The sequence below is a fragment of the Crocodylus porosus genome, unplaced genomic scaffold, assembly GCF_001723895.1.
Source record: "Crocodylus porosus isolate Cpor-Errol unplaced genomic scaffold, CroPor_comp1, whole genome shotgun sequence".
Taxonomy (NCBI): domain Eukaryota; kingdom Metazoa; phylum Chordata; order Crocodylia; family Crocodylidae; genus Crocodylus; species Crocodylus porosus.
The window spans coordinates 120,503,224-120,523,718 of record NW_017728943.1 but is presented as its reverse complement, the minus strand read 5'-3'; the positions used below and the strand labels follow the sequence as shown (position 1 = coordinate 120,523,718).

The following is a 20,495-nucleotide window of genomic DNA, read 5'->3' as shown; positions in this document are numbered from 1 at the left end:
AGTTTCTTAATGAGAACGGGGTGAGAGACAGTGTCAAAAGCCTCCCGGAAGTCCAGGAAGATTATATCCACTGCTACCCCTGCATCTAATGATCTGGTGATCTGATCGTAAAAGGCCACCAGGTTGGTCTGACAGGACCTGCTACCGATGAACCCAAGTTGGTTGCCCCTAAGCATGCAGTCCCCTGCTGGCCCCTCCTGGATGTGTGCCAGCATAAATTTTCTCGAACAGCTTGCCTAGGATCGAGGTAAGTCTTTCTAGAAAGACTTCCAGTCTGCTCTAGTTTCAAGTTTATAAAGATGCAGTGGGTTGCATCTTTGTAATGTTCTTTCTAACTGCATTCAAAGAAGCCATTTCCTTAACCAGAATTCTCTATTATATCTTATTATTGTTTAAAAAGTTATTAGATTTTATTTAAGACATGTATAAAACCACTGAATTACATAATGAAGTCTGGTAATTAAAAATAGACTGCACACTTTACAATATTCCTTGAAAGAACTATACAGCCCTAAGAGAATATATAAACTGTGCAGTAAAAGCCAGGGTACTTTCCAAGGGTTGGATTTAATTTGACCTATTAAAGTTTGTCTACAGGTTGTTAACAAACCATCCTATGTTGCCAGGATATCCTGCATATCCAAGCCCACTGGGTTCATAAATTGAGGAAGCTTTGAAACTTTCTATGATGCAATTTTGCTTTTCTTCCTGGCTTAATATCTATGCACTGCCACCATTTAGTATGTTTGTTATTTCATACTTTTATAGTAGTAGCTGGCTTCTGTTGCATCAACAGGAAGTAGTTTTATTTCTCTAAAGACAAAGAATTACATATTGGTCATTTTACGTGTACTTCAGTTGTTACTGTTCTACAGCCTGTGTCTACACAAAAAGAAGAAACTGTTTCCCTTTCCCCTTCTGATACTTCTCAAATGCAGGCCTCCAAATCTGAAATTAAAAATGTCAATGTTATGCTGGACTGTTTAGCCTAAGAATGTTCAACTTCCAGCCCATATGGCTCCCCACAGGTCCAGAAGGGGTAGCAGTGGCAGCATTAATGGGTGCTGCCCTGCTGCCAGATTCCCAGACTCATGAGCAGCCCGGTGGGCTGGATAGCATGGCCATGCACGAGATCAGGTGCAGGGCTATGGTTGGCTGGAGGACTAATCCCATGCCACTCAACTGGCCTATAGGACTAAAAAGTTGAGGACTACTGGGTTAGCCCATGTTGAAAGTGGCAACCAAATAAAAGGTACTGCATTCCTTTCTGAAATTACAAATGTAAGGGTAAGCAAGTGAATTATTATTAACATACCTATAGTTCTCACAGCTTGTTTGTGGTCAGCTCTAAAGAGATTTATTCTGCCATCTTCTCCAACAGTAACAATTTCTGGGTTCTTGCAAATGACCCCTGTACATGATGCACCACCACAAGCAGATGTATCTGAATCCACATGGCAGTGGGCTCTCTCCCATTTTTGGGATACCGATAAAGTCTAAAATAGCAAACAGAAAATAAGTTATAAGTATTCTGTTCAGCACTCTTATCGCAGTATGAGAAACTAAATTTTCTGAACTATTTAGGAGTCGTATCAGATAAAACAAGAGCAAACCATACTATTCTGAGGATCTTTCAAGTAGCGAGAGAGAGGTGATCTATTTCTTTCTACTCCTCAATGCATAATTGCATATTACGTGCCAAGAAGGATGGTGACTGATGAACCTGTATACTCCCATTTGAATGTAATTACTTCAGGATCTTAGCAGGTAAAAAGAAACCCTGGCAAAGAAAAGTCCATTTCTCATGTACAGTAAAATCTGTTATCCAGCATCCTCAAAGTAAGGGGATTGCTGGTTATGTAAAAATTCTGATTATTTGAAGACCCTGGGGGAGGAGCGTAGCAGCAGCAGCACAGGTGCTGGGTGGCAGCAGCTACTGCTGTGCACAAGCTTTCCCCCCTGTCTCCCCCTCTGTGCCCGGCTGGCCAACTGGAAATTCCAGTTAATGAAATTTCCAGTTAGTTAAATACCAGGTAGCAGGGATTTTACTGTACTTCATTTAAGTGCAAAGCCTCAAGACTGAAAGTGGACTATTCACTTACCAAACTCAATACAAACTTTATGAGAAATGTGAACTAAGTTTTTTTTTACACTTCATTAAGGCTCATTATCTAGCTTTCCAGAATACCACAGATAGGGATTTACTTAATTTGCAGTTTGGCAGGTTGTACAGAAGCCACAAAAATCTGGGATTATCCAAAATCAACAACAATAAAAAATAATTTAAATGCTTGGTCCCCAGTGAGAGCCAGCAGTCCTCACTGCCAGGAAGCAAAGGTGCCAGCTGGCAGGGCAACACGAAGAACAGCAGGAGAGATGGCTGCTGCCCTCTCATCTCTCTTCCCCACACTGGAGACACTCTACCAGTCAATCAACATTGAGGGCTAGGACTGCCACAAAATGACCACATGATTAGAACTTTGTCATGATCAACCACTGAAAATTAGTAAGCACCCCTGCAATTTAGGTAGACCCCTAACTATAGGTCTTCAACAGCCATCTTAAAACCAACTGAAATTAATGAACTGATTAGAAGTCCTCAATTACATAGTTAAATAAGTACAATTATATTATTAAGTACATTGGGGAGTTCCTATGAATTTGTGCACTTTAACTGATATTCAGACAGCCAATGTTTTATCATATAAACAGGCAAAAAAAAACAGACTGAGGCATAGTATTCAATGCCTAATGTATTTCCTTCCTGTCCTCAGGTAACCAAGTACACCATTTATTTTTATGAACTAGGAATCTTCTTTCACCAATGATGGTCATTCACCTGGATCCAGTCTCTAACCTGAAACTGGATTTTGATTTCAAAAACTAACTTAATATCAGTAATGAAAAGCAGTTGCCAAAACAACCACCCTTTCTGTGTTCATTTTATTATGCAGTAGCAAGTACTAAATTAAAATGGCAACACACACACACACACACACACACACACAGAGGATGGTATTCTTTCATAAAAATATGCATCATTAGAAAGAATCAGAAAGAGTCACCATTAACTGAATCAAGTAATGTAACTTATAGTCCATTCACTGAAGCTGTAAGCATATTTGGTGATACATGAGTACAGAAAGAGAATCTGTGGCACATGCTTCCTCCCAGGTGAACAGTCTATCAGATGATTAATGAAATGCTCCATATATGCAAAAATCAAAGAAAGACATGGTACCATTCTCCTCATTTTAAAAATGGTGGTTTGTAATTCTTCAGAATTTTAGTACTCAGAATTTGGGATGCATCATGATTTTTTTTCCTTGAAGAATCTTTCCTCACAAGCACTAAAGCAACCTGCATTACAAGCTTAAACAGCAAAAAGCAAAGTTTAACTTATAGCCAGAACAAGTTATTTACCTGATTATTTTGATGGTGACGGAATATAGTTATGCTTCCAGTTGATGAAGCAGCTACAATTCTCTCTTGATCTAAAAACTAAGAAGAAATACTTAAGCTTACTACTATGAACATGTAACAACACAGAAACAACAGGTTTGGCATTACAGTAGTAGTCTAATTACTAGATTTCAGAGCACACACATAAATTGTTTAAAAAATGTATTTCCTCCCCTTCCCTCAGAATTGATTTTTAATATTTTGCCATCTACTTGTTATTAAAATAATTATAAGAAGAATATTGAATATTTTACCTGCATGTCCATAACATCACCATAGTGTCTGATATCACATAACAACTGTGGTTCTCCTTGATATTCCCCATTGGGACACACACTTTCAACAGCTCCAACAGACCAAATGGAAATCTTGTTTTCCTGTAGGAGAAAAAGCATCACTAGATTAGTGATGCTGGTTTATTGGAAAAAAGTTTGGACACATTTGTCAATACATCAACAAAGCTTTCAGCCTCTATCAAGAGTCAAGTTTAAGAAAAGGAAAAACAAAGGACCAGTATTAAGAAAAACTACCATCAACAGGCATCACGTGCTAACACCCCAGGATCATGAGCGCTAACAGTCAATGACAAAGCTGAGGAACACCAGGAGCAAAGGGACTAAAAAAGGGCTAAAAGACCTGCTGTGATCCAAATGCTTTTAACAGCTGACAATGACTGACAGTTCAGAACCAGTAGGACTTTGCTTCCTATGCGTGCAAGACAGCAAAAAAAACAAAGCACAACAAAAAGTCTGTTGGGAAACCAGATCTCCTCAGCCAGAAACGCATTCTGTAGGGAAAGTTAAGAGATCGCCAGCTGAACAAAAGGCTGAAGCTAGAAAACTGTTAATAGAGGCAGAGGCTGCAGCTAACATCTGTGGGATCAGTCTAATGGGCTTTTTAGGTAATCCATCACAGAACTGTAGAAAATGAGGGTTGGAAGGGACTTCTGGGGGTCATCTAGTACAACCCCATGCTCAAAGCAGGACCACCCCCAACAAGTTCACCCCAGCCCAGGCTTTGTCTAGCCAGGTCTTAAAAACCTCCAAGGATGAAGAGTCCATCACCTGTGGGTAACCTATCCTCCTAGTGAGAAAATTCTTCCTAATATCTAAACTCAATTTCCCTTGGTGCAACTTGAGACTGTTGATCATGGCTCTAATCTTCCACCACTGAGAACAGTCCAACTCCATTCTCTTTGGTACCACCCTTCAGGTAGTTGAAGGCTGCTATCAAATCTCCTCTTGGTCTTCTCTTCTTCAAAACTAAATAAACTCAGTTCCCTCAACCTCTCCACAGAAGTCATGTCCCCCAGCCCCATAACCATTTTCGTTGCCCTTGTCTGAACCTAGTTAATTTACTAAGAGGCTGAACCTTTTATACCCAGCAGAAAAAACCATGACCATGAAGGTGCGTGTACACCTTACAGGATCGTACCCTCCCCACAACAGGAGGCTTCGTTCACATACCACCCCACCCCCACCCCCACCACGAGGGCACGCACGCACACGGGAGCGAGCCGGGAGAAGAAGCGCTGGGGCGACCAGGCACACCCACACGCCTGTAACAACGCGAAGAGCTGCAGTGCCCAAGAAACACAGGAGCTCGGGCCTGCCACAACGCAGGGCCAGGGACACAGCCGTGTCCCCTCATTCCCAGGCGCCAGCCTGACCCCACCCTAGGCCTCTGGGCGGGCCAGGACCGGCGCCCCGCCGCCCAGCCCCACACCTCGTTATCCCAGGAGCCGGTGGCGAAGAGCTCTGGCGGCTGCAGCGCAGTGGCGGGCGCAGGCCGCCATCGGACCTTGCTCAACTTCTGCGACACGAACTTAGCGCACAAATCCTCCATGCCTACGCGCGCCCACCGCGCCGCGCCACCTCTTCTGCTGCTGAGCGTGCCCTCCCATTGGCCGCGAGCCGTCCCGGCAGACCGAGCGCGAGGAGGGACAAAACGGTGCCGTGGGAAAGGGTGAGAGGCTGCGGGGGTGGGGTCTCTGGGTGTTGCGTAGCTCGAGGCGAGGCGCGCACGCGCAGTGGTTGACCAGCGCCGCTGGTAGCTGGAGCATTGGAGATAAGCGTGAAGAAGTGAGATGGAAATACTGCGGAATGAGGACGTGGGCGGCTCGGGGGAAGGGGGTGCAGATGACGCTATGTATGTTTTGCTCCAGTTACCCGTAAACTAGAAGATGCGCTAAGCGGCCGCGGGCCGGAAGTTGTTATCTGTTGAAGACTGAAACCAAAGCAGACGTCATTTCACTGGATTGAGCTCTAAGCAGCCTGCAAGGCTGTAAAATAGCAGCTTCGTCCCCAGGAGGCGCTACCGGACAGCGCCTTGCACAGCACTGGGCCGCTGGACTGGTGAACGTGGGGGCTGATGAGCAGAGGGGTCTTAACACCCTGGAGGGGGAGGGGGGAAGGGTTTACAAGGGATCAGGTGCATTGCAATGAGCCGTGAAGTCAACAGACGCCCCAGTACTGCCTGACTAAACATGCAGCTGCCACTACCCTGCAGCTGGTTTTAACCTCGGGGTGGAGCTGGAATCAGAAGTGTGCCAAGGTACCCCCCCACCCCTGGATCCACCCCTGAAAGCACATACATATACCTTGGAGAACAGGCAGACCCATTCTGAGATGATGGATAGTTTCATACAGTATTTATTCTTAACAAATCTATGCTGGCTATTAATGACCTTCAGGTACTTAGACATTTAACTGTTTTATAATTTAGTTTGGCAACTTTCTGGGGGGAATATGTTGGCCTGTATCTAGTCTTCTGGGACTTCACCTGCCAGTTATGACTTAACAGATCTTTTTTGTCAGAACTAGATTTTTGCAACTTGTTCCTTCAGAAAACTGGGATAAATCCTGTTGGGTCCAGATGACTTTAATTCAGGTTGGTCAAGAGATCTCAGATGTGCTCTTAACTTATGGTTATAGTCCTTCCCTTCTTTGTCAATATTTTGTTAACTGTTTGGTCACAGTTTGTTTTTATTATGAAAACTGAGGAAAAGCACTGAGCAACTCTTCCTTCTTTGCACTTTTCATAAACAGACTACATGCACAGTGGACCACAAGTTCTTGGTCTTTTTTTGTCTGTCTGAAATGACTAATTAGAGCATCCCTTCAGATTGACGGGAATGGTCTGTCTGAGAGGAAGAATGATGATGGATCTAAATTGATATTTATTTAAAGGATAAGGAGAATATTACCAGGAAATAAAACCCATCCAGAACTAACAGCTGACTTGCTTTACCCAGGAACATGCACAAGAATAGTTACTCTGTTGGCACACAGGTGATTTGTGATTGTCATTTAAAACAACCAGTAAAAATACTGTACTTCATTTGCTTCACTGAAGTGTCCATCAGTAACACAGTCTTGGCTTTTCTTCTTTCTCAGTTCCAAAATGTATTATAATAATAATAAATATATTGACTACATTTATTATTTGTTTATGGCATTCAAATAACTGCAGAAGATTTAGTTGTGCCCCTGCCAGTCTGGTGCTGATATCCCCAGCTTGGAAAATAGAATCTTATTGGGGGGGGTTTCCCTTCCCACTTCATTTTTAAATACAACTCTGAAGTCATGAAAGTTGGCAGAATATGCCTGAAATGGCACAAATAACGCTCTGCAAATTCACCTCTGTTTTTATCCCCATCTCTCTAAGACCCTGATTTTGCAAAGACTTTTCACTGTGCTCAGTTAAGCATATGTGTAAGCCTTCACAAGATCCCTCTTTAAATGCACTATTGCCAGTGACCTTTATAATAACTAAGCTTCTCTTCTGTACTCTTGTTCTGAAGTTATTACCTGTAATAATCTTCCTCATCTCTCTTTCCTCAGCCATCATACAGAATGCTAACATGTGGAGAATACAAAAATTCTGCATTATACCCTCACAAATCAGGTTATACAAAACCACTGAGAATAAGAGAGATGTGTGAGAGAGTTCCTTAAATCATTACATCTGAAGCCAATTCACCCTCTTTCTGACAAAATTTGCAGAAGGGAGCAGTTTTAAAATTAAGAAAAATCAAGCTTCATTATTCAGAGGTCTCATTAAACAAGAGAAGTCTTCACATAATCAGTGGACTGGACCAATAGGCTTTGAAGTAGGTCTCCTGTGATCCTAGTGCAGAGTTTAGAGCCAGCTGGCCAGTTCCCTTGATTACAGAAAATGAGCCAGTTTCCCCAAGGCTGGCCAGCTTAAATGGAAGCAGCAGCAGCTGTGTTCCTAGATGTTAGTGTATAGGCTTACATGTACAAATCAAACTTTAGAGGAGTTATCTGACTCTCAGAGGACAGAGATTTAATTCAAGTAATTGAGATTTGATTATCGATGTTTGGGGAAAACTAAAACAGTTATATTAAACCTATAGAGACATTATCTACCCCACTTCACCCATCTCCCTCTCACTTGGGTGCCCAAATGGCTGTACAAGCATGCATTCTGAGATGGGCTGTAGACTTAATAGAGAGACATCTCTAGATCTTTTCCCTTTAGAGACTGAGGTCCCTTGCTGCCCATTCACTGTGCTAGAGGAGAGGGGCATAGGAGCTGTGCACAACATCGTTCTAAAAATTACTCTGTTCAAACTATTTTTGATATACCTTTTAAAGTTGTAATCGTCATGGACCTGCAGTACTGCCAGGTAGACCTTACAAGCACTAATCCTTATGTTCTGGATAACTTCTCATTTGTGTTGAATTGCATTACACATTGCTTTTTCAGATCCTGATCTAAATTATACAGTGTTGCATGCTCCACTTAGAAGTGGCAGTGAGTCAGTGGGGTCATTTTATATGTTTATGCATCCATCAAACTTTATTTTTCAGACCAAGGTTTTCACATATTTTCACTGCGATGTACAACACTAAACCATATTCACTGAAAGGGCAGTAATGCCATAGTATATGGCATTATTGACACAGGTTTAACAAGCAAGCAGAGCTGGCACCCTGGGCAAACCTAGCATTGTAGAACAAGTCCTAGATTAACTTCGATGGAGTGTTTGGTATTCTGAGCATTCTGTGCCATCCACGGCAGCGATACTCAGCTGGGATTCATTCCGTGAGATTCTTTTAAGGGTGGCACAGGGTGATGCACAAGATTAGCATTGGTAAGTGTGCAAACACCTACACAAGGATTCACAAGATAAACCCAGAGATTTCAAATAGGAATCTATAATGTCAAAAACAGTTCTGACCTCTTGTGGTCTTTCTGAGTTCCTGGTAACAGAAGACTTGCTCTATTATTTTTCCATATTAAAAAAAATAAATGAAAGCTAAGAGCTGGCATTTTCTGACCAGGATGACTTGAATCTAAAAAGGTTGAGACCCACTGATTCAAAGTTCTTGCATCATATGCTGACAGCAGTCCTACCTGTTGTAACCAATTGTAGAGTAAATATGTTGAAGCAGGTGTTTTGGCACTCATAGCAATTGCAGTAGGAGGTAGTATAACAAGGGTGGGCAAGACGGGCAGCTGCCCCAGGTGCCAAGTTAGGAGGGATGCTGGAATCTCCTTCCACCCCCTGCAGAGCCTGTGCCCTAGCAGCAAGAGCAGTACCACAGCTTACCCAAGCCAGGAACTCTAAAACAGTCTCTTGCTGATGTTGCTACTGCAGCTGCTGCTGCTTCTTTAGGTGCAACAGCTAAGGTAGACAGAACACGTGGCAGTAACAAAGTTGGAGACAGTTTAGGAGTTCCTAGCATGCGTATAACTTCTGTGCCCTCTCTGCCCCCACTCTCAGCACCACATGACCTACTGCCATGCTCCCACTCAGAACCAGTGTGGGCCCCCCACCTCCTCTAGGAACCACGACCTGTTTTCCCCCACTTCCTGTTTTTCCACAGGGATTGCCCTGGGTGCCAGCTCTGCTTGCCTGTCAGTGTAGTCTCAGTACATAGTCACCCCAAGGAAAACAATATAGGATCTGCAAGCTATCTAGCAAAATAGCTGGGGATACCAGTATTTTGTTAGTTGATTAAACGCATTATAAATAGCTTGTAATAAAACTCAAGAATTTGGGGAATGGTCAATGTCTGTGATTTCTCTTAGGCCATGCTAACAAATACACCTCAAACATTTCAAAGCACAACTTCAGTACTCATGTCACTATGATGAAGGGGACAAGAGAAGGGAGGAGCATTCAGGAATTGCAAAGCATCCTTTCCTGCCAGCCAGCCAAGTAGCCATGCCAACTTCATAACTATAAACTGACATGATGATTACCACTGCATGAGCTCCAGCTCTTTCCTACCTTGGAGATCTCAGTAGAGTCTCCCAATGCCTGAAGAAGGATGCTTGTGCCCGAAAGCTTGCTAAGAACTTTTTTCCGACTACTCGGTCTAATAAAAGATATCATATCTGCCCAAAGAATCTTGCTTGTCTATGTCCTTAGACCACCATAGCTACCACCAACAACCCTGAAGCTCTTACAAATAACTGTTTCTGTTAAAAAATACTGTTAAGATCAACAATTAAAACTATTATCTTTATACACAAGATGCCACCTTTCACACACCCATCCCTAGATCCATAGACCATGCTCATTTCCCACCTACTACGTGTTGGCAGTTTCCATGAGAGAAGAACCCGGTGCTCCACTGCTGACACTACCTACACCATGGCTATCCAAGTTCTAGGTGGCTGGGGATTGTGTGCAGCACAGGTCACACTAGCAGAGACCACACACCCCAGGGTTTCATTTGTCCAAGCCTCAGGCTCCCAGGGTGCACCCCTTCCCTTGTACCACTTCATGTACAGGCACCTGCTGTACCACATGGCCCTTTCTTGCACCACACATGCCAGTAGCCCCTCCTTATCATGAACAGTGCCATACCATGAATGCTGGTGCTTCCCCATTGCACTGCATGTGTGCATATGACCTTCACTTCAGATTCCTGGCTGCAGGCTCCCCCAGTACTGTGAAATGCACCACCCCAGCTCCTGAAGTGAGAACAGAAAACAAAAGCTGGGGAGAAATGGGGCAGTCAAGAGAATCTGGCTGTAGCAGCAGCCAGAGTGATGGAGAAATGGCAGCCAGATGAGAGTCTGGAGCTACCATATTTACCCCTCATGGGCTGCATGCAGCCTGCCAGGTGGACAGCCCTGATTTACACAATGCAGTGCTGAAATGAGACATGCAGGAGCTCTCAAGACACACGTTCACCTCTTTCCTTTGAACACACGCGTGCACACGCGCACACATGCACACACACAGCAGAGGCAAATAATTTCCTATGCCCAGATTGACTCATGTCACTATTACACCTCTACCAAGACAATTACACCTAATACCTCCACCATTCCATACAGTTACACCTATCACAGAAAATGCAAGTGGAATGATTACAAATGAAATGCAGATAATTGCACTTGCCAGCTCCAATGAAACTGAGTTAAAGTGCCAGAGCATGTACCTTTACTGAAAACAACACCCTGGAAAACTAAAAAACTCCTCGCCAGGCAAAATTACTCTGTTTAAATTGTTTTTTTTTAGAGGGGGTTGGTTTTTTTTGTGTGTTTTTAATATTGCAGTAATTGGGGTCAGACTCATATAGGAAGAGTAGTTCTTTGAGAAAAGGGAGTTTCCAGGAGAGGAGAAAACAGAATGGGGAACTTGTTCTCTAGATTCTAGAAGACAAATGGAGACCAGCCTGGGTCCCAAGAGCTCCTGGGCTTGCTGCAAGACTATATTGCATAATGCAGGGCCAGGCAGAGATGTTTAGCTAGTTAGGTATACCGTAAATTGTATTTATTCTTATTCTGTACCTTAAGAGCCCATCTGAAGCTTTCAATTAAGGGTAAGATTAGATGAACCCACATACACATGTAGACTTCTCACAACGCTAAACAAAAAATTCTTACATTTTAATCTGGTAACTAGTAAATCTACTTTATTCAAAAAGGTTTTTTGTAATGGTATGTCACTAATCACAGACTACCAAAGGGAAGAAGGACAAATGTACTCTGTTCAACAAAACATGGGCAACTGGTGCCTCCTGAATCTGGGGGGGTACCCACAGAAGCCAGCAGTGGCAGTGGGGACAGGGCTGGTGAGCACCTGCAGAAGCCTCTTGCAGTGTGTCAGCAGCAGGGACGGAGTTGGTGAGCACCCGCAGAAACCATCTGTGGCGTCTGCAGCAAGGACAGGGCTGGCACGCACCCGTAGAAGCTCCCAGGAGTGACAGCAAGAACAGGGCTGGCAAGCACCTGCAGAAGCCACTGGTAGTGGCAGGGATGGCCCTGTCAGGGGGAGCACATCCCCACTCCTCCACATGCTCCTCCACTAGTTGCCTATGCAACAAAACATAACACGAAATTGTTACAGATAGGGACTTGCATACAGATCCTGGTCTAAAAGTGGAGGAATTGCAAAATTTCACCTTGCAATGGCAAAATGTCATCTTAAAACATTTGAGGCCATAATGTCTAAAACTAGATGTACTCACAGAAACCATAAAGGAGACAGGAATATAAGCAGTTTTGTATATGTGACAGTAAGGATTTTGTATGTAGCAGAATTGACATTTACCTTTATAATAACACCAGTGAAACTCCATGAAATTAATACTCTAAGGCAGTTGTTTTCAACTTTTTTTTCATTTGCGGACCCCTAAAACATTTTGAATAGAGGTTCAGACCCCTTTTGGAAATTTTGAATGAAGTTGTGGACCCCTTTGAATTTTAACTGTGGGTATTCACATACTTTTGATTGATCATAGCCATCTTTAGCAGACCTCCAGAGGCCTGTGGACCGCAGGTTGAAAAACACTGCTTTAAGGAAAACTAGGTTGCAAATCATACACTTGGTTTGACCAGGGTTTCAACTAGGTTGAAAATTCAGCTAATGTAAGTTTTCTCTGGAAACTTACTTTTTTCTACTTGGGACATTCTAATATACTTTTTACCCCTTGCTATATTTTTTCCTTAGAATCACTGATTTGTCCAGTGCACAGGCAGCATACACAAGGGTAGAATTAGGGGTTACTCAGGAACTCTCATGTTGGCATTTACTCATGTTTGAGTACTTAACTTTGTAAATTTTGTTTTTTCTTTTTACAAGTCTTTATGCAGTTTAGGAACAGAAAATTTGCATTGCCTAGATACACATTCAGGATGTTTCTTCAAAATAATCATATTCATAATGATAAACTTCATCCTTCAAAGTTTGAGAAGTTGATGGAACTTATATTGTGTCCCATACCAACATTATATAAGTGAGATCTTTGAGATTACAATAAAAACATCCAGTTGGTACGTTGATAGACCAGTAGTTTTCAACTTTTTAGACTTGCAGCATTCCTACATAACTTCTGTGAGTACATACAGAAGTACAGGCAGGAGTACATACTCCTCTCATAACCTTCTGCTTCCTCCCATTGTTCAATATTGTGACTCTCTTGATCCCCATTGTCTTGGAAAAGGCAAAAACAAAAGAAGTCTTTTGCAGGGTTTGTGTACGCAGATTTTAGATTGTAGCCTCCTTGGGGATGGGCTGTAGGCCTCAGCCTGACCTTGCACAAATATAAATCCCCATACAAAAAAGTAAATTAAGATAGGGTTAAATTTGAGAGTATGTATTATTAATTGAATAGGAAAAACTGGAATATTTCAACTACCCTAAAAACGAGCATTATAAACCTGAAAATTCAGGGTTAAAATTACAGTAAGAACATGGCTGTTAAAGTAATGCATGCACAATAAAGGAACCTAAAAGACCATACTTCACTACAGAGTTGATTGAAATGTACAGTTTTGTCATTTTAATGTTTGAGGTGAGAGATTATACTCATTTCTGTACAAACATTAGATTTTTCCCCTCATATTTTCCTTTGTGGTACCACTACGGGGCAGAGTGAAGGCTGTTTTTTGTTTGTTTTCTTAATGACTCTCGTACATGAACGCCAAACTCTGCAACTGAGTCATTCTAGTGGATCTGAAATTAATTTGCATTTGACTTGTTGAGAGGACTGCACGAGTGAGATATTTATAACAAGACACAGAGGGAAGGAAAGCCCATTTCCCACAAGATGTTGTTGTCCTTTAAGCTAGTGGTGTCAAACTCGTCCGGCCCCAGGGGCCAGAAGAGTGGTGCACGAGGCTGGTTCACCGGGTGGATGAATGGTGTGGGACTGGTCCATAGGCTGGATGATGATGTACCATGCCATCTGTATCCCTGTCCATCAAAATCCTAGATCCACTCGTGCACGCTGGGACTCTGGGCAAGTCTGGCAACCACCCAGTCTGGGATGGACACAGGTATGGGCAAACTGGCTGACTGCCCAGACAGAAAGGAGGCCCAAAAATGGTAATTCTTTGATTATCATCATCATTACCTCTGACAAAGGGGGACCCAATACTAAAAGTTTGCCCGGACTACCAGGGATCTAGGTACAGTGTTGCTCCTAGTGCCTCAGTGACTGTGCCCAGGAGCCTCCCATAGGCCCTACGAGGATGCATATGGCAGAAGACTCCCCTCAGGAGACATAACAAAGGGGTGGGGGGTGGAAATCTCTCTTGAAATGACACGTTTGCCTTTGATGTGCCCAAACAGCAGCCCCGGAAAGACTAAAGCAGAGCTGCCTAAACTGGGGCGCATGTGATGGGCAACTTGGTCCCTGGGTACTTCAAGGGCCAACATCTCATTTCAAGAGGGATTTCCCCAGCTTCCTTAGGTCTCGAGCAGAGTCCCCTGCCCTGCATATCCTCCCAGCACCCATGGGAGGGCCCTGGGCACAGTCTGCCAGGTACCAGGGGGTTGCCGGACTTGCCTGGGGGGCTCTAGGATTTCACCTTGGGCCCGACTGCGGGGCTAGTGAACTCCCCCTGCTTTGGCAAGGGAGAAGCAGCCCCCTCAAGCAGGGCAGCCTGGCACCGAACTGGGGGAGTGGGCTCTGGGGAAGGGCTGTGCCTTGAGGGAGAAGCCGCTCAACCTCCCACGGGGGGCGCGGGGGTACGCAGAAGGGGGTACACATAAACTCCCACCCCAAAACGCGCCCCGTAAAGCATGTCCGCGCATGCGCAGCGCAGGCGGGGGGGGGAGGAGCGCCGGGCGGTGGCTGAGCATGTCCGGCTCGCGGGGCGGTGGCGGCGGGCGCGCGGCCCCTCCCTCGGGCGGGCGCGGCGCCCAGGAGGCGGCGCCTGTGTCGGCGCTGGAGGTGGTGTCCTTCCTGGGCAAGCTGCTGTGCGCAGTCGCGGCGTTGAAGGCGGCTCTGTACTTGCTCCGCCGCGTCTGCCTCGCCATGGCCTGGAAGTCGGGCGGCGCCAGCCACTCTGAGCTCATCCACAACCTCCGCAGTGAGTCTGCGGGACGCCCCCCCACATTCTCCCGCCCACCGCGCGCCGGCCGTTGGTGGCCGTTAGCGCTTCCCCCGCTGGAGCGCGCCTGAGGGCGGCGGCGGCTGCGGGTGCTGCAGGGCGGCGCCTCCCGCCGCTGTCACCCCGGTGCTGCTCCGAGGGGAGTGGGGCTGGCGAGGCTCAACTAGGCCGGCCCCTAGCCCCGCGGGACCAGCCCTCTCCAAACCCGCCCTGCGCAGGCGGGCACCTTTTCGTTAATCATGTGGTTATTTTATTTACTCATTTATTTGTCTGTCTAGGTATTTCTTTGTCGGGCGGGCACCTTTTTATTTATTGATTAACTTATTTGTAGATGGGCACCTTTTATTTATCTATTTGTCTAGGTCAGCAGTTCCCCATGCGGTACCTGCAGGCACCATAGTGCCCACACAATCTGTAAAAATTGTTCTTCCAACCAAAAATGCTGTCATATTGGTGCCCGTTGCTTTTTCTCTTAAACTTTAATATGCCCTTGGCACACAAATGTTGGGAACCCCTGATCTAGGTATTTATTTATTTGCAGGTGGGCACCTTTTGTTTGTTCGTTTCTTTTTTGGGAAAATGTTTCATACTCTAAGTCGAATGAGCCAAATCCAGTTCCAAATCCTTGCAAAACTCAGTCATTCAAGCACCCTCTGCGGTGCTATGCCGGGCTAGTGTCCTCCACCCCAGACTTTTCAGTCAGGGGCTTCAAATACTCCCAGATCCATTGGCAGGTATCGTATGTGCAGGCCCAAGGCTTGGTGTTTGGATGGCCTTGAGGCTCACTTGCTCTTAGCCAAGGGCCACAGGAGCAAGCTAGGGAGGAGTCCCCCATTTCCATGAAGCGTGCATGTAGCTGATGGCCTTCTACTGGAAGCTGGCAGTATACAGGCGAGTGCCTCCCCCAGGCAGCTACTGGGATGCCTCAGTGAGGGGAGGGCACCACTACTGGCTGTGCTGAGGGAAGTTATGAAACCTCCCCCCTCACACCAGCCCCCATGTTGGATGTGGTGGGGGAGGGCAGGAGCTAGGGATGGGGGTGTTATCCAAGCTGAGATGGGGCAGGGTGGGATCCCAATAGTTGCCTTGGGGGGAGGTGCCTGTATGTGTATGGGATGGTTTGGATAGGGCTGATCCTACCTGGGGCAGGGGGCTGGACTAGATGAGTCCCAGAAGTCCCTTGCAGCCCTGCTTCTTTCCTGTTCCCCTGCTCGGGGTGGGAGGCACTGAAAGTACTTGCTGAAAATAACAAAAGTCCAAATTGAGAGGTTAAAAATCAATTCTTTTTCTTCTTTATGGAGGAATTGGTCTAAACTTTCAAAAAGCAAACCAAAGTCAGTCTTATCTTTCAGTTCAGAGTTTTGGTCATGGGAGGAGGGAAAGGCTCTTCGTACCCCCTCCTCCCCCCACACTCTGCCCCCCAAGCTCGGGGGGGGGGGGGGGGGCACGCAGGCAGGGAGGGCCAGAGGGCACAGCCCAGGATGCTTCATTGCAGCCCTTCCACTGAATGGAAAAACCTCTGTTGTCAGCCCCCCTGTGGCTCTTTTGAGAGAAGAGTCTTTGCTGTTGCTTCCCATCCCCTGATTTGAGATCCCTTTCTCCCCTTAATATCTCCAGTGCTTGCCTTGGTTGCTGCTCAGGATTCTCCCAGGCAACAGCACTGCGATTTGGCATGCATTTTGCTAGTGACTGCAGGGCTCTGGTTAATAGCTACACTGATCGTTTAGGAAAATGGGCGAGCATTAGGGGTGCATGAAGCAGGCTGTATTTGATTGGGATTTGGATTTAACTTAATTCAGAGGACAGTGATTTGATTCATTGATTCAGATCACCATCCTGATTTCAATTTGGCCAAATCTGAATCTGAAGATTTGATGCTGACGCAGAGAATCAGTGATGCGGCCATAGATGCCGCTTTAAATGTTTTTTTCTATATATCTTGAAGTACCAGGTGCAGCTTGTGTACGCTGGCATGGTGGGGTGGATGGAGCATGCCACAGGAGCGTGGGGTGGGGTCCTCCCCTGTGTGTGTAGTGGCAGACCCAGGAGTGGACCAGAAGTACTTCTGGTCCACTCCTGGGTCTGCTGCCGAGCATGCGGGGGACCCCACCCCCAAGGCTTGGCGATTTGGCCACAGGGGGACCCTGGGGGCCCAGTGTTTTAATTAAACAAAAAAAAATTCTGATTCTTGCTATTTTATTAGCAAAAGTTTCCGCCTTTTATTGAGAGAGTTGTTTCAAACCCAAAAATGCATTGTATACCATTCCAGGCCGTAGTTAACTCCGAGAGCCAGAAGGTGAGAGTGACTTTAGTTGCTTTTTGAAAGGTGACTGATTCCTGCATAAAGAAGGGGAAAAATAGTTTTTAACCTCTCAGTTTGGTCTTTTGGTACTTTCAATAAGATACTGTGCAGAATAAAGCATCGATCGTATCAGTGTCTTGGCTGGGACTCTAGGCTGAAGCAGTCGGAGAACTGAAACCAGATGTTCTAAATAAGGCATGGGAATTAAATTGAGAAATCTTAGAGCTTTCAAGTAGCACAGATTGAGCACTGTTTAAAAAAAAAAAGACTTGAATTTGCAAGGTCAGGTACATTTCCATAATACATATTTTAGTATATAGTTGTATTAAGTATATCTTTCTAATTTTCAGTGTGAGAAAATAATTCTAGGCTGCACAAAAAAGGTTCTAAATGTTGCTTCCAATTTTTTTATTTAGAAAAAAATACATTTGCAGCATATTTAACTTGTAGCTGTTTTTGGTTTCTATAACAGTCAGTATAAATAACATTATCTATCGATAGATTGATTGATTGATTTTTTTTTTTCGGTTTCCAAAAATGGCAAATTGGAAATGGTCAGATTCACTTGGCATTAAGTTAATTTGCATGACTTCAAGTACATTCTAGGATAAAGAGGAAGCCAAGAAAAGACGCTTATAAGGAACTCTTTAACATTTCATACTTGAGAAGGTGCAGACTGAGAGGAGGGTTCCAGAACTCATCTGTTTGCAGAGTACGATGTTTGAGATGTAATAGAGAGACCAAGTGATTGAAGCAAGGGTCTTTGCAGGACCTTCAGTAATGTTTTGCACGGCCAGCTTTGTTATGGGTACATGCACAGCTTCCTGCCTTTTTTTTTTATTAAAATATTTATTAACGTAGAGATACTGCCCATAAATGTACTAACTTTTTTCAAAGTTCTCAACTCAGTTAAGTGAACGTTATTTTACTACAGTCTTTTACTTTCAAAAGGACTTCTTGCCAAAGGCTGGTTTTAAACAGTGATTGACTTTTACCTCCAGCCCCATAGAGCCATTTTAACATATTTACATGCACCATTATAAAACTGTTCTTGAAACCAGTTTTTCCTTTCTTGAAACAGCAGGACTGACATTCTTCAAAATAAAAATAAAAAAAGTTTGTCTTTGACAGACCAGAAACTTTTTAGCAATATTTACCAACTGTACTGAAAGTTAAAAGTAAATGAAAACAGTTATGATAGAAATAGCTGACCTTAAATATGTGGCTCTAAGTAGAGCTTTATATGCTTTTATATCTATCACCTAGAATGAAAGGAAGGGGGCTAGTTACTATTTAATTTGTTGATAACTAGTTGGCTGAAGTGCATTTGGGATTCTAAACTAGCTCTTTCTCCCTTCTCAGTCTGCTGAAAAGTTCATTATCTTCTTGATTTTTGAAGCTCATAACCCTTGGGATCTCTTTCTCTTCCAGTCCTTCATATCTAGACCAGATTTTGTTGTTTCATACTCTAATATCTTCACTATCCACCTCCAATTTACTGCTGAATATTGGTCCCTGCCATTATTATTTTTCATTCAACTTACTGCAGTTTACTTCTGTGATCTCCCTTTTCTGTCCTTTCCGATCAATATAGTATGCTGCAGCAAAAACAGCCTTCCTTGGTTTCTTTTCTGATCGTATTATGACATTGCTATACCTGGTTATAACTCACCTCATTCTAAGATTGCCACCAGTCTCATCTGAACTTAAAATGATTAATCTTTAAAACAAGATTACAACTTTAATTTTTTTCCTTAAATTGTTTATAGAGTTTTTAAGGGGAAAAAGAGGGTAGTCAAGGTTTTGTTTATACATTTCTAATTATGTAGCTTAAAATACTCCCCCCTTTCTTAAAAACAAAAAACAAACAACTTTCTGACCACCTGTGTATATGTGTTAAAATAATTGCAATTTCTGTCCACTTTGTAGATTTCTTCAACTGGACAGGAAAGCTTAAAATATTTGTCTCTAGTCAGAGTTAGTGGAATAATACTATCTTCATGTTAGATCTGAATTATTCTGGGCCTCTATTATTTAGTCTGATAAATGGAAATAAATACAAATAAATCTGTGACAGACAATTCTCATTACTTATAGATAAATAAAATGTCTGAATATGTTATATAAATGTGAAGGTTTTAATAACATTCCAAGCTTCATGTTACAGGTTTTTGCAGCTCCTAGTGAAAGGAAAAATTACAATGGGTGCATCTACACGTGTTCTTAGCAAAAGCAGTAAACTCAGATGCATATTGTGCCAGAGTGTATTGCTCCTGGGTGCTGTGTTTGAACATGTGTCTAGGACCCCTGCATGTTGAGTCCAGTCAGAGTAGCCAGGGCAGGCTGCCAGATGGGGGGCTGCTCCACCCTGGCTCACCATGGTGGGGAGGGGCTGGCTGGGGCATGAGGGCTCTTCAGTGTGGGGCTAGCTGGCAAGAATTGCAATTCAAGTGTGCCTGGAGTGGAGTATTGTAGTAAACAACCATTGATCCTCTGAATCACGGTGTACGCATAAGAAGTCTAGTAAGGTGCCTGATGAATCTACATGTATGGTGTCTTGTGACCATCACACCAAGACCTTAGACACAGGCCTAGACATGAGTATGGAGGAATGGAGGCTGCGCAAAACTTAACATCCCCACCCCACCTTTAGGCAGTTGAGACAGACACCAAAGGCCAGACTGAGTTTAGATGTTCAGTGTCTCAATGGTTGTAGCTTCTGCTAGAGAGCCACAGATAAGAAGTGCTGCTGACTACCTAATACCTCAGCAAGAGTGCATTTCTGTCAGGGTGATGTCCCTTAGCCTTTCTCCAAGAAGTACCTTCAAGACAGTGGGGGCTATTGTGGTGTCATGTCCTGGCCTTACTCTGGAGGTTGCAACATTAGTATTTTATAAGAGCTAACCCACTTCTCCCTTCCCCATCTGAATGCAGCTGGGCCAGTGCCATGCTCCTGGTCAGCTGAAGGCTTGCCTCCGTGTTGTGGCTCCCAGTTAAGGGTTCTAACCCCACAAATGAATGCTGTGGGTGTTCTCCTGCATGGCACACCATCTGCCTCTTGCTGCTAAGCTGGGAGAGCTGCTGTGGGTTCCGGCCAAGTGGTAGCTGCCGGAGCCCCTGGTGGGAGTGGGAGGGAGCCACTGCCTGGGGCTTTAGGCACCCACAGGTTGGAGGCACCATCTGGGTGTGACATGGCTCTCCTGGCAGGTAAAGATCCCTGTGGTGCTCTATGAGAGGGGCACCTGGCTCTGTGGAGCCATCAACTGCAGCACCCGATGGCAGCCCCATTGCTGCACTCACTCCTGTTTAAACCCTGCTACCAACTGGGCTTGTAGCTGTCTACCACCAGTCTGCCGTGCAACTTTGCCTGACTCCGCTCCCCCTGATAACCGCTAGTTACCTCGCT

At 44.5% G+C, this 20,495-nt stretch overlaps 2 protein-coding genes across 4 annotated transcripts in view; one reads left to right on the top strand and one right to left on the bottom strand.

Annotated features, from left to right (window-relative positions):
* The window catches only part of NUP43 (nucleoporin 43), a 12,198-nt gene extending 6,844 nt beyond the window's left edge, over positions 1 to 5,354 (bottom strand). Inside the window, exons 1-4 of the mRNA XM_019550093.1 lie at positions 5,188 to 5,354; positions 3,717 to 3,839; positions 3,424 to 3,501; positions 1,316 to 1,496 (exon numbers count right to left, since the gene is read on the bottom strand). Of these exons, the coding sequence (XP_019405638.1) occupies positions 1,316 to 1,496; positions 3,424 to 3,501; positions 3,717 to 3,839; positions 5,188 to 5,307 (502 nt within the window). The 5' untranslated portion in view covers positions 5,308 to 5,354. The remainder of the gene's footprint in view (positions 1 to 1,315; positions 1,497 to 3,423; positions 3,502 to 3,716; positions 3,840 to 5,187) is intronic.
* Positions 5,355 to 14,471: 9,117 nt separating this feature from the next.
* PCMT1 (protein-L-isoaspartate (D-aspartate) O-methyltransferase) overlaps positions 14,472 to 20,495 on the top strand; it is a 56,429-nt gene continuing 50,405 nt past the window's right edge. For all 3 annotated transcript variants that reach the window (XR_002103719.1, XM_019550091.1, XM_019550092.1), the window contains exon 1: positions 14,472 to 14,766. Coding sequence is in view for 2 of the 3 variants with exons in the window: in XM_019550091.1 (XP_019405636.1) it covers positions 14,487 to 14,766 (280 nt within the window). In the remaining variant the exon portion in view is untranslated. The remainder of the gene's footprint in view (positions 14,767 to 20,495) is intronic.